We start from the raw sequence: 25927 nt of genomic DNA, 5'->3' as shown, positions 1-25927 counted from the left end.
AGCAATAAATAAACACTAATATATGATATTTTCTCTTCAAACTTGTAGCGTGTAAATGTACTTCCTAAAGGCAGGAAGTTAAACAAAAGCACTACATACACAACATTTTTGCGATAATCTTTTTTGTTTAAAGAAATTAATGAAATTGTTGATGACCAAATCGATGTTTAAAATTAAATTCCAGAACATGGATGTCAATTATAATGTAAATGTGCTTCTATGCAAGTTATATTGTAACATAAAATAAATGTAAATATCAATTGCGAGTAGATATGTTTTATTTATTTCATTGTAATTGCCCTTACAGGAACTGTGATATAGACTATAGCAATTAAGTAATTATCTCACCTGGTCAAATTCCCGTTTCGCACACATTTTTTCGATACCTAATTTTCAAATGTGTGCAAAACGGGAACAAACCGTTACCAAATACATGTATAGCAATCTATGTTAAAGAATAACATATTTGCTTTGATTTTAAAACTTACAGTAGAAATGAGTGTCATAATCAGAAGTAAAATATTCCCTAGTCCTTTGAAATAAATTATATCAACAGACTAACTTTGTAAAATATGGTTAAAGAATAAGTCGGACAACGTTAGTTGGTGTTTTATAACGTCAATTCATGGCTAAAATACTTATCTAAAGAAATTAAATTTTTGTTTTAGCTAGATATTAGCTAGATAACGTTAATTTTTCGCAATAAATGGTTGTAGAGAGGACACCAATGAACCCCCTTAATTCATATTTTTACAGATTTTTATATCTTCAAAATAAGCCTGTAGCTGCGCAGTTCGACAGCTGTTCTGAGTGATTAAAAAGGCATTGTGCTGTTCTTGTATGCATACTTTTCAAACAAAATGGCATGTAGGACTTCATATTTATTGCTTTTATATCTTTTGGCAACATTTTTGGCCTATTTTGGGCAGAAACAAGCGAGTTCAAGAAATGTTTACATTCTTATCCTCAAGTGTACAAGATGGCTGCACACCCCCTTAAACATGTTAAAAGGGGGCAAAGACAGTTATCAGATTGATAGATACTTCTTTTTTATAAACGTCATGTATAATATACAGTATATACATGTATGATAATGTCACTCATCAAGTCATTGTTCATCAGTCAGGTCATATTACACGCCAGAAAAATATTTAATCCTCATTTTATGAAATTTTAAAAAAGAATTAGCAAATTTACCATTATATATAATGAAAAATAAAGTTACTTTTATAAACCAAGCTACAAAAAATATTTCGTTTTCAATATTTTGTAGTAATTCGGAAAAAAGCCTCATCAGGTCATTACACACTTAGGAAATTATGACCATCAAATTACATCCTAATAACAGACAATTATATTAAGAATTTTACTTTAATAGAAAGAAAATATCATAATTATTAGTAAAAGATATAATTATTTTAGTTGTATTTCCTTGAATGTGTTATTTTGCAAAATATATCTCATCAGTTCAATCAGGACATTACTCACATCAGGTCATTAGACAGTCTCAGTGCACAATTCGCGCCGTCTGACGTCTCACCTAATCGGAAGGCCTCGGGAACCAGGCTACACAAACACCACACTATCCTCATGGCGGAAAACTCAAGAATTAGGTATTTTAGAGAAGTAGTTGTTCCTTCCAATTCAGGGTCTAAATGGAAGGAAAGACATATCAATACAGGTAACGGTGTGCAAAATCAACATAAATTGATGGTGGTGTTCTGTTCTTTTCTTCATTTTGACGAATATCCATTTTATAATTATAGTGGTTAATGAACCGGTATTATTTACCTTTGTAGTTTCATTTTGTTATTATAGGAATTGACAATAATGTCTCTATGAAACCGTAAGACAGACGATGAAATGTACATACATATATATAAATCTTATCTAAATAATTATTACAGATATAGGCCTACCCTAAAACTTTCATATCATAAGAGTTCACCATCTTTTGTTTATTAATTTTAACAGCAGTTATAGCATTTTCTATCGTTAAAATGACAGATGTCCCACGAACCCGGTTTAAAAATTGAATTAGTTCCCTGTATACGCTTTGTAACAAATGGAAATAAAAAGATATGGTGTTGTATCTCGCCTTAATTTGAATATGATTGGTGTCAAATATCTACATAAGTAGTTATACTCTGTCCCGAGTTTTTGCTTCCACCACTTTTTGCTTGATATTTCAATAATAGTAAATACCTTTGTGCTCAAACGACGTTCAGCCAATAATATGAAAAATGTCCAGATTATCTATATTAAAACGTCTACGGAGATTTTGCATTGCATTATAGCCATTAATAAGCCCGGATGATAACGTTAAAAAATTGCGCGAGGTATCCCGAGTATTTCCGAATGGAGAAAAGATGTTAACATTTCCCATTTTTAATCTCCGTAAGAAAATTGTTTTCGTTCCTGTGAAATTTTATGAGCGAAAAGGGATAATTGTTCAATGAAGACATCTTAGATATTTTCCATTTCATTGATTTCAACTGTATTTCTTTCACAGGTATGTGTAAGTTTTTTTAAAAATCATCAAAAAGCGATGGAAGCAATAACTCGGGACAGACATTAAGTACATTGTTGCTGACTTCCATAGCTCCAGTTTACTTCATTCTTTATATTTGCAACAAAATGGCTACCACATTTAACATCATCTTTTTAAAATAGGCTGTTTACAGGTAACTTATTGGAGGGTTTTAAGACAACAAGAGATTTACCAGACTTTGTTTAACAAAAGATGACGTACCTACGTCACAAAAATGTCTTGTTCTTCTGTACTCTAGCTGTCCTGAGTTTTTTGTTCCACCTACCACTTTTCGGTTGATATTTCAATGATAATAAATACCTTTGACGTTTGTGCTCAAACTACGTTCATCCATTAATATGAAAAATGTCCAGATTATTTGTTTTGAAACGCGCCCTCTACCGCTTCAGGTTTCAATATACATCCATATGGGGATTTTGCATTGCATCAGCCATTAATAATAATAATAAGATGGGGGTTATTGAATTCAAATTTTATAGATACATGTATATGGCTTCAAAGATAAAATTCTTGCAAAGCTTGGCTTCAAAAAATTTGACATTTTCTATATATTTCCTTGATTTTATGCTAAACATCTATCTCTCTCTCAATTTAAAATTTAGTTTTGTACAAGTCACACAGGTGACAGGACCTATAGAACATGTCACAAACCAATCCAAAAACCAAGTTGTTTTTACAGTACATTCTCTGTCTGATACAACTTGCTGTAATTATATATAGTCTTCTCCAGTCATTTTCGCTTTATTTATACAAACTGACAATTAATAGTTTCTTGTGGTGTCATGCCCGGAAACATTATTTACAAACGAAATGAATTCTTTTATTTGAATTTTTAAAAACCCTAATACATTTTTATTATAGAAAGTGATTGTACATGTAACAGCATCAAAATGTAGTGTTTTTGACAATGTGTATGTATTAAAAGATGTTTGTTGTTTAGTGGCTTCGGTGAGCACACTTCAGGACATCAAAGTCCCGGACAGCAGCGGGGGATACACCTTTACAGAAGGTGGAGTCACAAACAGATTTATATACTGGTAAGTATGTATTTCAGGTTCTCAAATCGTCAGTCTTAAAGTATTTTTTGTCATCCAAAAAAATGTTATTATTGCTTCAATCTTTATATTTTAAATGAAATGAAATAAAACAATAATTTTTTTTATGGTATCCATGCATTTTATGAAGGTATTGCAATTTTGGCCACAATGAATATAATGGGATTAATAATGTATACATTCAAGTTGATTGAGATCAAATTAAAAAACAAAGTTGTACCAGTGCAATGGTGGTTCAGAGTCTCTGTGGGTCTCTGTGGAGTCACCACGGAAAAGTAGTTCGTTGAATGGCTAATTGTAATTTTAACATTTTGAAGACTAATTAAATTTGTCTATATAAAAAGCAGATTTATGGTACGGATAAAAAAACTCAAGATAATTTAGAGTTATCAAACATTGCTGAGGATCGGAGATCATTAAGAGCCTGCTTGTGTCCACAAAATGCTATGCTATTTTTTTTAAATAAAGAACACAGTCATAAATGAAAATTCTGAAGAAAAAAAAGTTTTTTAAGTTGAACAAAGCAAAGTACTGTAACAAAACACTGCAGGGTGTATTATGTGTATTCCACAAACAATAATCATTTTATAAACCTTATATTTCCAACCCTTCAAATTTATTTAATGTTTCAATGAACAGGAGGACAACCAGCAACGTCTTGGAGCTGGTGGAGGAGAGTCTGGACTATAACTTGTTGGGGTCACAGATCCGGTTCCACTTCCATGACACTCAGATCATTGGGGGAATTTCCATTCACGAATCCCATGGAAATGTGATTGTATTGGTTGTCACGGCAATCAGTGTACACCGTTTGGTTTTTCCTCATCCAAGTAAACTGATAAAAAATGTAAGCAAAAGTTCACATTAAACATGACATTCATTTGATGTCTGTGCTTCTGCATTTCCATGATATTTGGATTACATTGTAATGTTAATAATTCTACTATTATATTTATACATTTAAGAACTTTTCAGTTCATTAAACAAAAAACAATGGGATGGGCAGTGTTAACTATGCAGAGTCTTTAGACTTGATTTTGATTCAACTTTGTGTTGGTCAATAAATTATTTTTGAACTACAGTCTAACAGTATTTTTAACATGCTGCTAAGTTTTTCTTATTTCTGCAAGATTTTGATTTTGAATGTGCAAATATTCACAGCATTAAGAAAAAAATGAGATCGACAAGTAGAATCTTCTAGAGTTTAGTTTAGAATAAAAATTTTGTAAAAAAATAATGCATTTAAAAATTTAAACAGTTGGTTTTCTTATGAATTTGTATAAATTAACAGCAGTAAGAAATTACCAGTTTGTTAATGTTTGAAATCATTTTGAAATGTGTAGTATGTACATGTCAAATAGCATGATCCATTTTAATTTTAGAACATTGGATATACCCAGAGCAGTCAACCGTTGCCATCAATCTTCAACTATGCATCAGACTTGGAGAGTCATTGGAGTAAATATCTGTTGAACCATGGCGGGAATTTCTCATCACAGATCCAGGCAGCTGCTTCCTCTCAGAACATGGAGGGAGAGGCCCAGTTTGCTCTCAGTAGTAATGAGGGGAGCGTTCTTTTGATCAAAATGCCTCCCCTTAATATTCAAGGTAGTCAGCTATGAAAGTGAAACAATTTAGACAGTTCATGCTTCAAAAGGCTAACCTTTTTAGGTCACCTGAGCTGAAAGCTCAAGTGAGCTTTTCCGATCACTTTTTGTTTGGAGTCTGTATATCTATCCATCCATCCGTCTGTATGTAAACTTTTTACATTTTTAACTTTATCTCCAGAACCACTTGGCCAATTTCAACCAAACTTGGCACAAAGCATCATTGGGTGAAGGGTAATCAAAATTTTTTTAATGAAGGGTCATACCCTCTTTTAAGGGGAGATAATTAGAAATTATTAAAAATTTGTTGGTATTTTTACAAAAAAAAACATTTGACCAGAAAAGCTGGAACTTGTGTGGAAGCATCCACAGGTATGGTAGATTCAGGTTTGTTCAAATTATGATCCTTGCGGGTCGAGTGGGGCCACAATGGGGGGGGGGGGGTCAAATTTTTACATAGAATTATATATACCGGTAGTTAATCTTAAAAAAATTTCTAAAAAAACATTTGACCAGAAAAGCTGAAATGTGTGTGACAACATCGTCAGGCATGGTAGATTCAAGTTTGTTCAAATCATGACCCTTGGAGGTAGGTTGGGGCCACAATGGGGGAGGGTTCAAAATTTTACATAAGATATTTAGAGGAAATAATAAAGTTTGATCAAACCATGATTCCTTAGAGAAAAGTGGGGCCACAAGTGGGGGGGATATAGGAATAGAAAAAAATCTTCTTACTAATACTCAAACAACAAAAGGGGCTTGGTATTTTCCATAAAGATGTAAGGATAAATAATCAGCAGATTGTTTTAATATTTTGAGCAGGATCTTCTGTACTTATTTGTCAAGATATTATGATTTGATACTGTAATGCTGATTTAATCAGAGTTAAGGCTTTTGTTGCTCAGGTGAGCGATGTTGCCCTTGGGCCTCTTGTTTAATAATACAATTCACTGTAATCATTGTCCAAGTTTCTCTAAGTTTTTAACCTGAAAGCAGTGAACAGAACAAAAACAATACAGCAAAACTCGGTTATAACGAAGTCACTGGGACCTAAGAAATTAATTTGTATATCCGTAATTCTTTATAACCGTATAAGAAATTCATTAAATTTACATAGCTGGGGATCCAAGATGACTTCGCTATATCCGTAAATTCGCAATATCCGTGTTCGTACTAAACGAGTTTTACTGTAGATCTGTGGCATAAAGATAGTTTATAGCGTAGTGAGAATTGTAGTGAGTGGTGATCATTATTCGCAGGCATTGTGCAGCAGTTTGAACTCTTCAAGTCTTCAATGATGCAGAAGTTGTGGACCCAGCTGGTTCCTGTAGCCATGAGGTTAGTCTATGAAAGGGGGGAATTTTTAGGTCACCTGATTTACTCAGCTTCCTCTCTGGAACCACTGAATCACAGAACAAATTTCAACCAAACTTGGCATGTAGTTTTCTTTTCTCCATTCAAAAGTCAGTTGGAATACTTTGCACAGTTATTCAATATTATCATCTGGGTCTGCTGCAGTACAAAATTCCTGTAGACATCACAATTTTAAGACTTGTATTGAAACATGATAAGTTTTTACTCATAAATCTTGGAAATTTTTCATAATTTTGAATGAACATCGTTTAAACCCTGATGTATTTATAAATATTGAGTAATCAAGCATAATGTGAATCGAGGAAACCTAGGGACAGAGTATATAATGCTTGCATTTAATTCTGACAATTTAATATCTTAAATCATTTGGTATTACCTCACAATTTCAATCTTTTCATCTCCATATGGTGTCTTGTAGGGGGAGTCAGGGATCCCTGGAGTCAGCCACGGGACTGGTGATCCATCCCTTCAGGGGAGACACCTACGTCTTTGCCATCTGCAGGGACCACAAAATCAGGGTGTGGTCTACTAGGGTAGGTACACGTATCTGTATGAGAATGTTGAACCTCCTCATCTTTTATGTTGTAGTTTAACATAACAGGGTTTTTGCTAACTGCAGGTCTGTAGCTCCAGAACTCATTCTGTACAAATATTTGATTCCAAAAAATTCCTCAGACTTTTTTCTCTACGATAGTGTCACTTTACTTGCCTCTGATATTCTCTCAAACACCATCACCAGCCCAGTAAAGTGGTGCAGTTTGTTTACATGTAAAAATGGCGACTCTCAATCTCGATGTCAATTTGACATACCGGTACTTCATTTTCAGAGATCGGTTAGCCGTTCAGGAGAAAGTTTGAGGCAGGTTAAGTGACGATATCAGTAGTAAATTGCCAGAAGAATTTAATGGAACTAATTTTTTCCACAGAATTTGTGTGTAATTAAGGTTAATCAGGGATAGACATTTATGGTTGTCCAATTGCCTGGGGCAAGTCAAATGTCATATCGGGCAAGTGAAACTATAAACTTACTAGTCTAATCAGGCAAGTAAAAATTTTAACAGAAACATTGAATTAAAATAATTTAAAAACATAAAAATAAACTTTCACTATACAACTTTGCATATGGAAATTAGAAAGGCCTCGTGTTGAATTTAGATAAGTCGTCAAGAATTAACGCTTAACTAATTATCAATTTTAATTTTATGTGGCCCGTTAGTTAAAATAAATTATGCTCTCATCTCATAAATATGTTACATTTTTTAAATAAAACTTAATATCATGATGTAGTTTCATCTTATTTGCTTATGCACAGAATTTATTAGATCGAAAATTGTCATACAACTTTTCTTGATCATGAAACATATCGCTAGCAATGACTGCACTGCGAATAGCTTTGCTTGCAGATTTTTCTGTTAATAATTTGTTGGAGGGGTAAGCATTTATCAAAAATAAGACATGTTATTAAAAGTTAATGAGGTTTAATATGTCAAAAATTCTGGTCCATCATTGCTTTATTCAGCAACAAAGCTTACGAAATAGGAAGTATTTGGTCAACATGCATGAATTTTTGAGTTACTCAATTAAGATAAACAAATGTGGTGTTGTCTTCTTACTACAAGTTTATTGTAATTTTCGGGCTACCAATTTTTACATTCAGGCAAGTGGATTGAAAAGTTAATATCTATCCATTTTAATTAGTCATAAACTAGTGCAATTTTAAGTGTGCCGTAATTGCAGTTGTTTTTACTGTGGGAGGCACTGTAGATCAAAGTTCGTCCATCCAAATTTGTTTATACTGGGAGCTACAGACCTGCATCTAGACTTTGTAAACAACTTTCTAATATTCAATGTTCTATGAATTGTTCTTTTCGCAGAGTCTTGAGTGTGTTTCTATATACAACATCTTGGAAACTTGTCCTGAGCTTAAACATGCACCGCCTGCAACTGGCAAGTATTGTTGATATCTAAAATTCAATAGGTTTTATTCTTAAAGCTGCTTGGTCCGATTTTTTTGTAGTTACATTATCAAATAATTTTTCACACAAACCATTTATATTAGAAAGTTATAGACTTTCTCCTATTTACATCAGCAGAATCGGTCCCCTTTCACTGTTAGGATGCTTTGGGGCAATTTTTTTCCTGCATTACCAGTACATAATTTATATGTTGATGAATACAATTTGCTTTGTGGTTCTTAGGTGCCGGCCATAAGCTGGTTAAAGTGATGACAAGTGATGCTGTCAACTTGCTATTATGTGTCCATCTGAACTTTAAAGAGCGTAATCAGGTAAATTTAATATACATGTAGATTTCAATCCAAATTATATTATTAGGACCCCGTTCTGCGGGTGCTGTATAGTGATCAGTCTGTCCGTCAGTCTGTCCAAGATTGCTTGTCCGGGGCATACCTTCTCTCCCCTTTGCCCAATCTGGCTTATACTTCACCTACAGAGTGCCTTTGGGTAAAGGAAGTGCAGTGACCTTAAGCCACTTTTTAAGTCTAAGGTTTAGATCATAGCAGAATTATATAGAAAATCCTTGTCCAGGGCATATCTTCTCTCCCTTTGGTCTAATCTGGCTTATACTTCACTCACAGAGTGTCTATGGTCAAAGAGTGTGCAGTGATCTTGAATGAGGTTTGTAGGTCAAGGGTTAAAGTCATATCGGACCTCACAAAAATCTTTTTTTCAGAGCCTCTACACTTTCCACATTTTTGAGTAAAGGGTGTGTTGTGTCCTTGAACCAAGGTCAAATGTGTAGGTAATAGCAAATTATTTGAAAAATCCTTGTCCGAATCATATCTTTTTTCCCTTTGGTCCAATTTGGCTCATACTTTACCCACATGGTGCCTGTGATCAAAAGATATGCAGTGACTTTAAATAATGTTTGTGGGTCAAGGTCATATCAGATCACACAAAAATCCTTTTTTAAGAGCAATTATATACTTTCCAATATCTAATAGAACTCTACATGAACAAGTTAGAAAAAGAAAAAAAAACCTCATACAATATTCAATGTACATGTATCTACAACAGTGAAATATTTTTCTGTTGTAGTTTTGTTTTGTACAACCTGAACTACAGAGCGGCCGTTTGCAGCACTTGCATGTTGCGACAGTGGTGGGTGTGGCCGAGGATTTGATTGACTACTGTGTGACCGCGGATAAGCTGTGGACCCTGTGGACCAATAGCTCAGGGGAGAGCATCGCACGAGTCTGCCACATGTCCGGGTAAGCCCTATCCAATTCTCAGTGGGAACAGAAATGACTCTCGAGCAGTCTGTGTCTTAGGGATACCTTAGCTCATCATGTTTTAAACGGATGGGAAAAATTGTGACATTTAACTGATAAGCTTATATGAGCTTTTCTGATCTCTCTTTTTCAATGCTATGACATAGCGTAATAGATGTCTGTGCTTTAGTCAAATTGTCACTTTATTGTGTGAAAACTTTTCATATTTTTCTTTTTCCCCACTTTTCTTTGTTCAGCTGTTTAGAAAGAGATGTAAAAATCACCAGGAGCTGTTACTTATGTGGGCCTGTTGTTAAAAGTCAGGAATCTGTCAAATTTTTGATAGCCTTTTCAGAATGTCCAATAAGTTAAAATGAATGGTAGTCCCAATGTTGGCCATTATGGTGTTTTTTTTTTGTAAAGCTGAACATGACTTGTAAAAGGCATTGTCCATTATGTTTTTCTTTCGTAAACACTATTCCTCCACCCCTATATATAAAGACAATTGAAAGCATTTAGACCCCACCTACATCTAGTAACATCTGTATGGTTTTCACAGACTGCAAATGTTTTTATTTTTTGTCATTGAAAATTCATGGTTAAGATTTAGACTAATTGACATCATTGTGAATCTGCAGAGAGCTTCGAGAAGGTAACTGGGTTGAGGTAATACTTCACCCTTCAGACGCTGGGGAGATCTTGGTCAGCCAGCACACTGACCCCAGGGAAGTCTACACAGAGAAAATGTTCCAACCCAAACGATTCAACCTGTACGACATACACAAAGCTCTAAATGTAAGTAAATTAAGTCTCGTTTTTTTACCCTCGTCAACTATTAAGCTTTGGAATAATCTTTGTATGGTTGAAAAAAAAATTCTCCTTCATTTCCAATCTTTAAATCAAAGCTAAAAAACTTGGGAGTAATAAATTTTTGTTAATAATTAAATTTTTGTAGAAGAAAAGATTTCAAAATTGACTTATTGACTTAAGGTACAGTCACACAATGCAATTTTTCATCCAATTTTCTTATTTGATTCGTTTTTTTTTAAAATCTTACAGCATGACCACCTAGTTCGAAAGCAAAGTCTGAAAAGTTGATTACATATCTGATATACGTCCAAGTTTCAATCAACCCTTTGGTGAGATTGAGACATCACTGACTTTTTCCCGTACATCAATTCATGAAATATAGATTAGGTTTTAATAATGGGAATTCAATTGTAAAATCGTATGGTGTGAGTACCTCAACAATTGACTCCAATCGACTTACATTGTGCGACCGCACCGTAAGAAGTAATGCTAGCAATCTTAATGTATGGTCTGCATTGCTCTACATGTACCTGTACTGTACCTTGCCTTTCTCTTGTCATACAGGTGTACAGACGATCAATGAATGCCACTGTTCCCTCAGACCTGGACATTAATACACTAAAACATGAAGTCACAGAGGCCGTGGAGGATGCTGTAAGCATATCAGGGATAGCCAGATTATAATTATATTAAGGCTGTTGTTGTTATGAAGGATATATTTGTTTCTTCTCTTGAATGAAGTTTTCTTTTATCAAAGATTCGAAATTCAGCAATGGCCAATGAAATATCAGAAGAAGAGTACTGTGATTTACAGATGGAGCAGTGGTCCAAGTTCTACTCAGGGGTTGTTCAATATCAAGAGGTATGTACCATATTTATTCCTTTATATACATTGTTGGCAAATTTGCAGTAACTTTGCTAGATGCATGGATACCTTCAATGAATTTCTTTTAATTTCATTTGTAAAGTCTGAGAAAAAAACAACTTTGAATCTGAGGGTTGGAGAACCTTAATAAACCTTTAATTGTACCCATGTCTTTTAACATTTATAAGTTTGTGTGTACCTTGGTATAGCTTGATAACTGTCGGTGGAAGAGAGCATAGTGGAAAAACTTAAATAAGTATCATTAAAGAAAGTAATTCTCTTGAAAAACATTGTAAAGTAGCTATTATCATTCACTTATTTAGCTAAACTTCTGTTCCAAATCTTTTGTCAGGTTGGAGGAAAAATGAAAGGTTTCTTTGTTGAACCCAGCACTGGATTAGTGTGCATTATCAAAAAGGCAGGTCTTGTTTTCATCTTCCATTCTGATTTATGTTCTATGTATATTGAATTTACTGTAAATGTGTTCAATAGTTCTGAAATCTGATGAAGTCATTGTGAATTGATTGAAGGGTGGACTGAGCTTTATTAGACCCTGTGATCCCATTGAAGAGCTGTACCTGGGTGATGGACATTGGTCAGCTGAAGACTTGAGTATGTTTTGTTTTTATTTTCCCGTAATTTTATTTTACATCTCCTCAGTCACTCAGGTGACCCATTGCTGTGGATCTTTGTTAGTTATCGATATTACATTTTTAACTTCTCCTCTGAAACTACCGAGCCAATCTTGACTAGATTTGGTGTGTAACATTAAGAGCTCTGTTTTGTCCATACTTGGGGCCTTTAAGAGGTACCTGTGGCAAAGTAAAGAAGGCACAATCTTTCTAGAATGTGTTAACTTTCTCAATTTTTTGTTACTCCTCAAAATTATGAGCCAGAAACTTTGAATACGATTTGTTTAAATGTACAAAGTTGTTCCCAATATTCCCCAGAACCAATGATTTGTAATAGTCTGCATCTACTTGTAAAAGAAATCATAAATTTTGAAATTCCTGACCTATCATGCTGGAGACCCTTTATAAGGTTTTATTGCCAGTTAATCCATGTGACAAGAAAGGCCTATGCTGTTTTTTAATCTACATGTATGGTTGTACGGTTATACGGTTATATTAATAATATTGAAGAAATTCAACATAGAGTTACTATTTGCTGCAGATAGAAAAAAACTTGCATTATGCAACACTGTTATATGATTTTGACAGATGAGATTACTTTGGCGGATTTGAGGACTTTGGGGATGTGTCTAAGTTTGATTGGCAGCAAGATCTCAGAGGACATGGTGGTCCAGTTTGAGGACTCCCTTCTGATGAAGGAGTCGCCAGAGGAGGCTGTGAGGCCCATAGTAGAGGACCTTTTCTTCAACACAAGGTAATGTAGATTTTTAATGAAATGCAAGAAATAAAAATTGTGTGTTAAATTGCTTGAGGCATTTTGGGGGGATTTTAAAATCTCATCATTATTTTTCTGACAGTTGAGAATGATGTAAGATCATTATAAATTTTATTTTTTCAATAGTTTGCTTTGTAATAAATTAGAATTCAGCAAAACCTACCCATCATTGAACATGTATCATCTGATCTGCTATTTTTTTATGGCCCCCCCCCCCCCCCCCCCCCCCACCTTTTGAATTGCTTTGCTGTTGCCTGTTGGTAGGTCGGTCCACCAATAGTTTCCGTTCATTTTCTTTGCAGAGGTTGTGTGTATTGAGATGAAATTTGGTATACAGATTAATTGTAATAATATCTAGGTCAAGTTTGAATTCAGGTACGATTGAGCAATTTTCGACAGAGTTATGCCCCTTGCACTTAGAAAAATTCCAATTATATGCAGTTTCTGTTCATTTTCTTCACAGAGGTTGCACATTTTAAAATGAGATTTAGTATAGTGATTTATCAAAATATTTAAGGTTTGATTTTGGTTACGATCAAGCAATTTTAGACAGAGTTATGCCCCTTGGACTTAAAAAAATTCCACTTAATATGCAGAAGTTGCACATGTTGAAATGAAATTTAGTATACAGATTTATCATAATAATGTCTAGGTCAAGTTTAATTTTGGTTACAATCGAGAAATTTTTGACATAGTTATGCCCCTTTGACTTAGAAAAATTCCAATTATTTGCAGTTTTCGTTCATTTTCTTCGTGGATGTTTCCAAGGGAGAGGGCATAAGTGTTTCACAAGCATCTCTTGTTTAACATATGGTTATTAAATGCTCACAAACTATGTTGAAATTGGATACATGCAAAAAATATTTCATGCATGGTAACAGGTATTGTTTGATGTGTATATCAATAATTATTCATTTTGACAGCTTGGTTGAAATTTCCCTGGATTCATTGGGAGCATTGGTTCAGAACATACATGATTTACCAAACTGTCTGCATCTCGTACTAAACTCCTTAGATCTCACCAAGGCTACACTAGAGGACGAGGAAAGTGGTAAGACTTTTGTATACAATGTAAACAGATAAGTTATAGTAAATAAAGATTTTTTTTTTTATAGAAAAAAGACTTTAAAAGTTATGTTAGTGTTTGATTCCAAAATTTTTATTCAAAAAGAAATACATGTAAGCCTGAGAAATCCACACAAGTTAAGTTCTTTAAATTGCAATTATATCATCTTTGAAGTATATCATCCACTTGGGATAGAATTGAGTGATTTAAATATTTGCAGTTTGGCATATGTATCTTGTTGTTATACATTGTATAGGCCCCATGGTTTAAACACAATTTGTACACTTTTATCTGGAATATAAATGTATATTATCTTTTGTACATTTTTATCTGGCACTGTGGTTTATACATGTACATGTACATTATGCATTGGACATTTTTAGGTTACCTGAGTTTTAATACAATTGCTATTTGTTTTAGTCTGTCATCATGCGACTGATTGAATGGTTATTATGTCCATGAAGCCCTCTACCAAAATTATGAAATCCATGGCCCCTGGGTCAGGGGTTCGGGCTCTAGGGTGGGGCCAATATGGCCATATTAGTGAAAATGTATTGACTCTTAGAAAATCTTCTTCTTTACTCCCATATATATTTGACAAAAACTATATGCATGGCCAATATGTCCATGAAGTTATCAACTAAATTGTGAATATATGACCCCTGGGTCAGGGGTTTTGACCCTAGGATGGAGCCAATACAGCCTTATAGAGAAAATGTAATGAATCTTAGAAAATCTTCACTCCCCCCTCATGTGAGGAAAAAAGTGAATGCATGTTTACAATGTCCACTTACTCCTTTACTTCAAATTTGAAATCCATGGCCAATGAGTCAGGGGTTCGGGGGGGGGGGGGGGGCAATTTGGCTCTATACTGTTTACTGTTTATAATGTTTAAAATCTTATTCCTTACTCTAAGACATCTAAAGAAAAACTAAATTCATAATTATGTTAAACAGACTCCTCAACAAGTTTGTGTATGAGCTATGGTACTCAGGTGACCATTAAGGCCTATTGGCCTTTTGTTGTTTTGGTACATGTACTATGGTTTTAAGTGTTATATTTTATGTGGTACCTGTAGATATGGAGAGTGAGCAGCAGCTGATAGATGGACAGATTTTGACCAGTGATTCAGCCATTGATTTTCTGACCACAACTCTCCATCAGACGTCGGACACGCGGTTCCGAGTTCTCCGGGATCTCCTGTTGTTCCTGACCTCTACCATCAGCCTCGGAGACCGGGTAATCACAATTCGACAATTCATTTGTTGATGAGATTGAAGAAATGCCACAGTCATTATTTACAACCATTCCATTGTTTACACTGCATTCCGATGATTTGTCTCCCGACATTGATCTTCTCTATTAAACATGCTTGTGACGTCATCAATGTTAATTATACGTAATACAGAGAAATTCAGTTAGAAGAGTTTCTATTGACATTTTATGCTTTCAGTTTTTAACCGGGTTTTCCAACGGAAAAATCCAGTTATTAAAATGGTGAAAACGGCGGGCGGCTGCCAAAAGGGTACCCTCATTGTACGGATAACTTCTCTTACAGTTTTCAACATAGGAAGTTGTTCTTTTGCAGATCAATTGTACATATATCAGAGGTGTGCATATTGCTAGGATTTTGATTTCTGATAATTTATGAAAAAAATACCAGCTTTTGAACTTAGTCATTTTTTGGCAAAATATTGCATATAGGGTACTCCATTTCACTGGATACGGGTTGACATGGATTATGAATACAGTTCACATAAATGAAAACCCAGTTTGCTGTCACATTGACAGCTTTTCACTTGTTATAATTGGACCAGATATAAAGTTAAAATTGACATGTTTTAGAGTAAAAAATGACATCATGCTGTTTATTGTGACGTCATATCAATCAGAGGGATTTTTACTCAATCGATCACTGAGAGTTGCCTTATCATACCCGAGATGTGCAATATGATAAAGGTGGTCTAATAGAGGTGATGCCTCATCTCTGTGAGCTTTGTAATCTATGATTACCTAGTAAGTTTATTCGTATTGGTCAATGTTCATGGGTAGCCAAAATTTTCTTGGTTTGTGGGGACGTAATTTGGTTGGTAGCAAGCTCGATTTCATAAATATATATCAAACAAATGCTCACATATGCATTCATGGGGATGTAAATTAGTGGGCAAGGATTACCCAAGAAAGCCACAAACAGTGTACAAGTTAAATATAATTTGTTTACAGTAATGGGAGTGGAGTTGATTGAAAATTAACATTTTTCAACCTCAGTGGTTATCATGCAACGTTAATGAAAACTTAAACTTTATTTCTAAAATTGACCTCTCCAACTTTTAAGTTTTTCACACTGTTATTATTCTTGCAAGGTTGTCTTCCCCTCTGGCAGAAAGATATCAGTTGCTCTTGAATGGAGAGGGATGAAAGAATATGCCTTGTAAAAAATTAATATTTTGGTGTATCTCTGACTTAATTAGGATGGAATCACCCCTGAGGTCAGTGAGACCCTTTATGACATGATCCCTAGGACCAGTTCTCTACTACAGTCATATGCTGTGTTGAAGTGGGCATCAACTAAAGTGGCCACTGTCAGCCACTCAAATTCATTGTAAGTACTAAGTCACACATACATATATACTGTAAATTCCTTATATTAGTCGAGTACTTAATTCCACGATCCTGCTGTTTCGTATCAGATTGAGAGAATATAAAATCGCAAACACATAGCTTTTATGCTTATTTCTTATAGTTTTCAACTCAAGAAAATAATTATATAACAAGATTTTAAGGGTGCTTCTTGCAATTTTATGCAGATATTAATTCCTCGCGTTTAATTAGGAATTTACAGTACACACACACACAGATATGTGTTATGTTGAACCGAAAATGGCAGACGTGTGCAGACAAGATACTACCAGAAAGAAAAAGAATGGCTTTGATTCTTAAACTGTTATTTTAGATAAAAGTTATACTTTTGTTTGTAGGGAAATGAATCTGCGGCTGCTAGCCAGTCTTGAGGTAGCAGAAAACTCTGGATTGACTAATGTGCAGAAAGCAGGTTTGTGATATACCATTTATTAAAACCTTACAGAAAACATGTCCATCTGAATATGGGTATCTATTCCACATGTTTATACTACTCTACAGGCAAAGAGAGACATTTATGCAAAACGAACAACTAATTTTTAAAACATACTTACCGCGGTAAATACGAAACAGACCTGCTGAAAACAAAACAAACAGCCTCTTTTGCAAAACCAACAGTCTTGCACTGAAGAAATGCTAGATGGCTTGCAAAGAGGTATATTGAGGAAAAATCGTAACCTGGAGAAAACAAAACGAAAACAGGGAGACCAACTACAGTTTAGAGAAAAACATTAATATCAAAATAAAAGAACAAATGTCTCAAAGGAATTGTATAATTTACACAATAAAATGCTTTGTTTGGTGATTCATGCGGGATATGAAGGTATCAATATTGCAGAAAAAATACAAAACCCCTGATTGGTGGCTTATGTTCTTTTTTCTGCAATGATTGCTTGCTACTATTTCATTTTATATATTGTTTTCTTTTCAAAGTCTCCTCCAATGTGACTGTTGCTGAACTCTTCATTCGAGGCATCGGTGGCAACCAAGCACGAGCAAACCTCAGTCGCACAGAAAGAATCCTGGACAACACAGGGCAGCTGTGCAATTGGGCCATTCTAAGAATAACCAGATCTATCCAATTTTTACTGTGGCCTCTGAATGAAAACTTCCTGTTTCCAGAATTTCTTGCCAGCTGTTGCCAGTACCTCCCTCTGCAAGAATATTGTTTTCAGTTAAATCATTGGTGTGAAGTCAATCCTGCTTCCAGAAAATTCATGCTTGGGCTTTGTTATCTGCATTTTGGGTAAGTGCATTATTGATTGCTCTCAGCCAAATTAATTCAATGAGCTTATTAATGAATTAACTAGTGCAATGTTTTGAATAAATTACATGGTTTTAACTTCTTTGTTAACAATTGTGAAGTTATATTAGTCAAGAAAAAATTATTGAAATATTTATTGAATGGGGAAATAAACACAAAGTTTAACATTTGATTTGAAAATAAAGCCAACCAAGTGACATGTAATATTCTGTACATGTATTAGTACATTGAGGATGTTTGGTTTGATAGAGAGGCACAAAAGGCTGCACAGTGTTACACTGAGGCCAAGGCAGGACTGCAGACAGAGGCCTTCCTAACACAGAGTCTGCTGCAGACGGACGAGCTCAACCCCCGGGTCTTGGAAGTTCTCTATTACCTCAAGGTCAGAGCTTTCACTGCACTCCAGTGTTTGTAGTTATTACTGCATTGGTGTATTTGATGTTGCTGTATTATTGCACCAGTGTATTTAATGTTTTAAATACATCAAGCCTTTTGGACTTTGGCAAATACCAATCACTCTGGCTGATACCAGGGCCAAGATCAAGACAGCATTTTGATATTCTATATGTATCAGCTAGGAGACAATTAAATTGTTGTGTTTGATTTTTCATATAGGTCATTCGACAATTTGAGGAGTTTGACTATGCTGATACAGTTGTCCACTTAGCAAGAACAGCCATAAGTATTGCAGACCAAGATGATGAAAATACTGTAAGACTTGTTGTACATTGAATTTTTTTTCTCCTGCTCCCTTTTCCTGTAAATTTTAAATTAAATTGGTATGGTAAATTATTACATGTGAATGCAACTTTTTCCTGTTCCTTTTTTAGGCCACTTTGTGGTCAAAGATTTTCAAGTATCAGCTGGAAATGGGTCATAATGATGAAGCATACAATGCCATGGTTAGCAACCCTGACCCATCAAGGTTAGCAATGGCTTCTTGTATTTATAACACGTTTGATTATCTAAATACCAGTATCCTTTTACAGGTATCGGTAAGTGCTGGGTAATTTAATGAATATAGTGTACAACATTATTTCACTCGAGTAGAATTCACATAACAAAATTCAGTGTATTGTCAAATGTATGATGATGAGTACTAAATTGAAAAACTTCTCTAAACCAAAGTCGGACCTGTTTCATATACATGTATATACAATTACCTGGTCAATTTTCTTTACACAGGAGAAAAGACTGCCTGCGACAGCTTTTGGTGACATTGTATGAGAGAAAGGATCTTCAAACACTAGTGGGGTTCCCTTACATTGATCTTCAAGAAGAGGTGACTATTTTTTACCTGCTAGTCTTTTTTTTATTGTTTCAATACTGTATTTTTCGGACGATAAGATGATATTTTTTCCTCTGAAGCAGAGCACAAGACGTATCATCCAGATCGACTTTTGGAAGGCTTGAAGTCAGAAAATCTTCGAAAAATAGCATTATAAATTTTGGTTTTATCCATCTAAACTTGGTTGTGTGATTGAATATTACCTTGTTTATCTTTATTAAATGTCGTTTTCACTCAATCATTTGTTAACGCTAGTAAACATAATTATAACCTATTATAACCTCGCGCCGAGTCAACAGGTGGCTGGTTATGTAATGGCGAAGTTTAGTTTACATTCGTACAACTTGCATAACACACAAAATTGGGAATTGTATAAAATGCAAGCGATTTTATAGATGTTAACGGTATTTGAAAATACAATGCATAAGTATTGTTTAAATTTTAATCGTTAATTATAATAATTGATAGCAATATTGGGGACGTCCTGTGTATCATATACTGGAAATGTTACTTGCAGTTTGATACACCATTTTGAAGCGATAAAAAATAAAAGGATGATTAAGAATCCAGAGTATATGCAACATGCTGATTTTTTTTCTTGTTCTCATCAATCATCAATACATGTACTTTAATTCATGGCCTATTCCAACATGTCACTTGACATTTTCTCCCTCTGTGTTTTTGCTTACTCATGCATCAATAGACAACTGCATATCTTCAATACATGGTCTGTTTCAACATTTCAACAGTGTATTCATTTTCGTATCTTCTAAAGCATTTGGATTTTTACATTTAGGTAAGAATCGAGAATAAAAAAAAATCTTTATAAAAACCAGAAAGGTTTTAAAAACTGGTGATGGGCCTCTGACGATGCCTATAGAGTACTATCTTAAGTCTTTGTGGTTTGTAGGTGGTTTCTATCTTGGAGTCTAGAGCGAGAACAGTGGACATTACTACACAGAACTACTACGACATTCTCTACGCTTTCTATGTGACCAGAAACAACTTTGGAAAGGGTATGTTCATGTTTAAGTTAATACAAAGTTTGGCTGTCTGTGATTTATGATACGTTCCTGTCTACATTTGAAAGGCACAGATACGATTTGGAAGCCTTCAAACCTTTGACTTGTTTTTTGGACTATTTTTGACCAGTTAGTTTTTGTCTGTCCTTTTGTAGCGGGGGCTGTAATGTACGAGCATGGTATGAGGCTAGGGAGGGAGGTTCCTCCTAAACAGGGCCTCCAGAAGCAGGCCCACTGTTACCTAGCAGCCATGAACGCCCTCCGACTGGTCAACCCAATATATGCATGGATTGTGAAACCTTCTGTGTGCACTGAAATGCAGGTGAGAGAGATAGAGAGAGAATTAACACAGTTTGAGACAAAATTCATTAAGAACAAGTGCACTAAAGCTAAAAAATGGGCCCTTTTTCAGTGCCATTTTTTATGTAGAAAATATCAACAAATTGCTTTTTTCCTGAAATATTTAAGACTGATAGATACTTTTTATTTATATGCACGCTTAAATTTACCAAAATTAGCATACAGTTTAAACAATTGAGGATTTTTAAATGCCTATAGGTCATCTTAATCCGGAAAAATTGTACTGAACCTACTTGAATCGTGTCTATATAAATCAGAGGGAGGAGTCATTTACCGTAATTCAACATTATTCTGTCGGTGGATCGTTTGGCGTGTTTGCTGAATGCTTAATGCATTTTTTTATGTATGAAAAAAAATCAAATTAAACTTTGAAGTTGCATATGACTATAGTGATCAAACAAACATTCCTGACCATACAAAGCTGATGGAAAGCGATTTAAAACGTGCCAGTGTTTTACAGTGAGCACATTTGACAAGACTACCTGGAGAGAACCCACATGACAGCCTCGGTCTCGAAATGTTGTTCGAAATATAAAAGCCTGGGCTTTTATATATCAAAACAACATTTCTCGACCTCGGAGGTTACTCTGCAACATTCACAAAAACTCGTACTTTATTTCTTAAATAGATACCTTTTAAACTAACCATCTAATATGTCCTCTATCTAGCTTTCAAATTCTAATCAGGACTCACTGCAATCTAATCATGATGGTTACTGCCTTCTTTCAAGATGTATAGCACAACATAACAATTTATTGCACCTTAAACTCTTTAAAAAATGGTGAATTATGCGGGCCAAATTTGACTCATATCATATTTACTGTATACAGGGTTATTTTCGCCCGTAGTAATTTTCGCCCTTCTACACTTGCAAACAATTTCGCCCTGTCTGGAATTCGCCCAGACACAGTTGTGTTTAAAGAAAAATGATTAAAGACATCGGAATTCGCCCAGTCTTAAATTCGCCCTCTAACAACGAGGCATAAGGGGCAAAAATAAAACGGGGGCGAATATTTTCTTGTATACAGTAGTTCTTTACTTGCTTATAAAAAGGCACGAATGATTAACACGATAGGATAAACAGAAAAACTGTTAAAATTGAACGATAAACCTGATAGGATTAACGCACAATAGAATATTATTAAAGCATGATAGAACAGTATACATGCATGATACGATGAGATTATTACAATACGATAGGTTAGGATTGTAAAAAAAATAACGTTGCGGGACCTGTAACCAAGTATATAGATATGCATTTGTATCGTCCACAACTACAACAGGGTGTGCTATATCTTCATTGTCTCTTTCTGTGGAACAGAGGGCAAATAATACTAGGTATGTGTAGGAGTCTTCCATTTTGTATAGGTCAAAAACATGTTACGTTGAATGTGTTGCATTGAACTGTTTCCATTATATTCGATAATATAAAGTTTCATTCATTAAGGTGATGTCGGGCAAGGACAATTTTAATGGAGACGAGAAAGGAGACATATCAGGTATTATAAGAGATTTTTTTGGTAATGAATTTTGAATACTGCGAAGAATTAATATCTGCATAAAATCACAAGCACATCTTACAGAGTTTAAAATCTAGCTTTTATTTTTTATGTCAAATGAAACTAAGATAAAAATTATGTGTTTGCAATTTTATGTTCTTGTGATTTGATGCAAAACAGTTGAATCACAGTAAAATAACTTGAGTAAATAAGGAATCTACAGTATAAACATTCATACAGATGTGTATATTCACTATGAACTTGAAGTTTGATCAATAAATGTTTTTAATGTTGATGTAGCGACAAAGAGAGTGGAGATCTTGGAACTTGAGGACATCGAAAAGGAGTATATATTAGTTGATGCCCGTCTAGAGCTGCTAAAGCAAGATAAAAGCAACTCAGTCGGATCAGGTTAGTTGAAAATGTTTACATGTCATGCAGAGTTATATTAAATTGTCATGGAAAATTTGGCTGATATCAAACTACAACATGATTTGAATATGTGACGATTTTATTTTCCAAGGTCCTACCCCTGGAGCGGACGAGATGGTAGGATTACTGGTGAATGCTGGGATGTATGACAAAGCGCTGACAATTTGTCAGCTCTTTGGGATGAAACTGATATCTGTGTTTGACAGTCTGGCACTTAGGTATGTTTATTCTTGTGTTTCTATTTTAGTACAGTACAGTGCAATAAAATTATCCAACATTTATGTAATGCAAATTATCAAACTGTTGAAAAAACACTATTTTATCATTTTATTTACATGCAAGTTCATATCAAGGAAGTTTGAATGTTAAAATTACAATTTCATTTCCTTTCGGATTACTTTCCTGTGTCAACACACTTAAAAGATTTCTTACTTGCTTGGGTTGATAGTTCTGATGAACAGGATGTGCTTCAAATTGAAACAGAGGAATTTCAGGATTCTGATGATTCAGAAATAGGGTATTGAAGCAAGGGAGGAGAGAGAGAACCTTGTGAAAGTGAACTTTTTGTTGTTGAACGTAGTTTGCCAGTTTTGATTGATAGTGTGGCTAAAGAGTTTGCAGAAACAAAACCCTACCTTCACTCAGATAAATAAACAGGCCTAAATCTATCTTCTATGCAACAGAAAGTATGTGATGAAATACGTTTCAGTAAGTCTCCCTTGAAGGAGCATGCCTTTAAAGATGATGACTTAAGGTCATTGCCAGTTGTCCCTGAACATTTCAAGTATTTTAAGACACCTAAGTGCAACGATACTTGGCTACTTTACCTGGCCCAGATGCGAGGAAAAGTGGGGGGAAAAGCTTTCAACCAAAATTAATAACCCAGTACTCAAGGCCATTGAATCTGACAGTTACCGCCTAGATGGGGTATTGATATTGGTTTACGATACACGGCTTATGGTTGTCCACTCATCTTAGTCATAGTTTGAATGACAAAATAGACTTAGAAAAGGGTAAAGAAACATTAAATGAGCTGTTTACATCACTGGATGTTGTATATTCCATCAGCTGTGCAGAACCTCTGTCATAAAATAAACACCAATCATAGAAGAGTCATTCTGCAGGGATTGGGTTTCAAAGAATTAGTTGTAGTTCAATGACACAGATAAGTAACCCCTCACTCATAAAATCTTATTTTGGTTCCAAATTTGTTAAGGCAAAACTTCAATAAAAGTTGATTGGTTTAAATATGGGGATAAGGAGTACACACAAATGTAAACAGTACTTTGTTACTAACATTTAGATGATTGCAATATTGTCTTGCTACACTTATAGATGTGTCAACCTGGCCAAAAGCTGCAGCCACTTAACACTGGCCGACAGTACTACTCTGACGCAAGCCTGGGACTGGCTCAAACTGAACGACCTGCCCACCCCTGGCCTCAAGGAAAGCAGGTAATGTCACTGTCACAGATTACCAGTAGTAATAGACTACTGAGGAGTAGGGTAGCCATTTGTTATTCCATAAAGACCTATAAATAGGTCACTTTGTAATACATGCACTATACGATATACCGGTACTGATTTGTGAAAATGTGTTCTGTGATCATTGTGTGCATATTGTGACCTGGGTTCTGCTCTGTATGATAGTGCTGCAGACTCTGCCTGGAGCCTCCTTCAGCACTACCTGAGGGTCCACGAGGACAGCACCGCCCAGCTCCACCGCACGGTCACCATCCGCCTCCTCTCCCAGGGATTCCCACTACCCTCCTGGATGATCAAATCATATAAGGTATGAAAAATCAAGTAAATAGACACTCATTTGCCACTTATTTCTTAAAGATGTGATCAGGCTAAATTGTTCATGCTTTATAACCCCCAAAAAGGAATTCTCTCTTAAGACACCAGTTCTCGATAACTAACATGTTGAAATTATAAGACTTTAATCCTAAAAGTAAAACTTTGTGAGAGATATTTAGTAATTCTGTGTTATGTTTCAGGAGTTGCACTGGTCCGATCTGCTGCGGCGGTACGTGGACTATGACCAGCTGGAGGATGCGGTGGTGCTGACCGTGGAGTATGTGGATGCCTTACTGTGGACATACACCGGCCATGACTGCCCTGAATTCAATCTCAAGGTAACAAGTCATTGTCAACATAAAAAATTAATGATTACTCTTAGTAACAAATACAGTAATTTTAAAAACACATTTATAGCAAAATGTCAATGAATGAAAACCAATGATTTGTTAAATGCAAATGTTATTTGTTATATCCAGTGTCTAAAGTGAAAGTATATGGTAACTTAAATAAGCCATGACTTTAATTTTAATGAGTTATTTACCAATGCTTAACTTGTTCACTGCAACTTATTTAACAGACATTTAAAGAAAGGGCATTAAGACTTATTGGCAGCAAGATTCAAAACCTGCTTTGGAATCTATTTGCCACAAGCATAAATTCATCAAAGCTTCTTTGATGTAGCCCAGTTTCTGTAGTGCATGTTCTAATTTTATTCTTAATACTGTGAAATCATTAGCATTCATAGTGGCTCAATTTTCGTGATATTTTTGGGTAGCTCTCGCTCACAAATTTACATCCTTGACGAAAACAAATTTTGTTTTTGTCTTGAAATTTAAAACCTCTGCTTCTATGAATTTACATCCCCACAAATAAGCAAAAACTCAATCCACGAAAATTGACCCCTATGAATTTAAATGATTCCACAGTATGCAATTCTGTAACCAAAAACTATTTTGAAAGATTTCTTTACAACTTGACTTCAATTTCAGTCCTGCTCGAGGCCGGTCCCTCAAAGCAGCTGGTTACCTTACACCTGCATAGACCAATTATCTCAAGCTCTAAAAGACATGAAACAAGATTCACACCATGAAAGGGTAAGAGTTCCTTTGTCTCAACAATTTTCTTCCTACAAGAGGCATGACGCATCTTGATACACACACTTATTATTCTGTCTGGAAACTGCCTATTAGTTTTGTTGTTGAAGATTTTTATCTGACTTTATAACTTGAATCTAATTTTTATCAAATGTTTCTCGCGGATTTTTATCAAATGTTTCTCGCGGATATGAAAATGATGTGGCTGCATTATATATGACTGCTAGTACAGATACTTCACGTGTTCTGCTTTGTTTCAGCTGGCTGAAATGCTGGAGTACAAGCTGGCTATCTACTTCCAGAAAATGAGACACCTCTCCGAACAGATTTTGACGAAATAACTGACAGTTCTTATTTCTCCACTCTATTTCATTGCATGCAATTAAATTCTTTCTTTCATGCAGAAACACTCTTTTTCAGGTCATTGAATGTTAAATTTCTCTCATCAAGGTACTATATCGGATATTTGTCCTTTAGTCTGTGCTCTCTGAGAACACAGGAAATTTGTTGTATCGTTTTCATTTTTTTCATGAATTTAAATAAATTGTTTTGTAATGCAAA

General features: G+C 34.9%; 1 protein-coding gene across 1 annotated transcript; it reads left to right on the top strand.

The window, feature by feature from the left end:
• Positions 1-1526: 1526 nt before the first annotated feature.
• LOC128186828 (nuclear pore complex protein Nup160-like) lies at positions 1527-25927 on the top strand. The gene is made up of 34 exons (XM_052856753.1): positions 1527-1681; positions 3492-3588; positions 4246-4453; positions 4989-5214; positions 6473-6551; positions 7006-7120; positions 8462-8534; positions 8786-8874; positions 9644-9816; positions 10455-10611; positions 11191-11280; positions 11384-11488; positions 11844-11909; positions 12022-12103; positions 12712-12877; positions 13822-13949; positions 15043-15203; positions 16436-16566; positions 16943-17016; positions 17538-17850; positions 18118-18250; positions 18484-18579; positions 18699-18793; positions 19054-19150; positions 20067-20172; positions 20334-20500; positions 21986-22037; positions 22338-22448; positions 22561-22687; positions 23805-23924; positions 24120-24261; positions 24470-24607; positions 25262-25366; positions 25627-25927. The coding sequence occupies exons 1-34, from the start codon at positions 1591-1593 to the stop codon at positions 25705-25707; spliced, it is 4194 nt and encodes a 1397-aa protein (XP_052712713.1). The 5' UTR covers positions 1527-1590; the 3' UTR covers positions 25708-25927.

This window comes from Crassostrea angulata, chromosome 1 (genome assembly GCF_025612915.1).
Source record: "Crassostrea angulata isolate pt1a10 chromosome 1, ASM2561291v2, whole genome shotgun sequence".
In the NCBI taxonomy this organism is placed as follows: Eukaryota; Metazoa; Mollusca; class Bivalvia; order Ostreida; family Ostreidae; genus Magallana; species Magallana angulata.
The sequence above is the reverse complement of the archived record's forward strand: the minus strand, read 5'-3'. Positions and strand labels throughout refer to the sequence as shown.

Coding starts and splice junctions, on each gene's coding strand:
- LOC128186828 (XM_052856753.1), top strand. CDS start 1,591: ATGGCGGAAAACTCAAGAATTAGGTATTTTAGAGAAGTAGTTGTTCCT. Junction 18,251..18,483: donor AAGTTCTCTATTACCTCAAG/GTCAGAGCTTTC, acceptor TTTTTCATATAG/GTCATTCGACAATTTGAGGA. Junction 19,151..20,066: donor ACATTGATCTTCAAGAAGAG/GTGACTATTTTT, acceptor TGTGGTTTGTAG/GTGGTTTCTATCTTGGAGTC.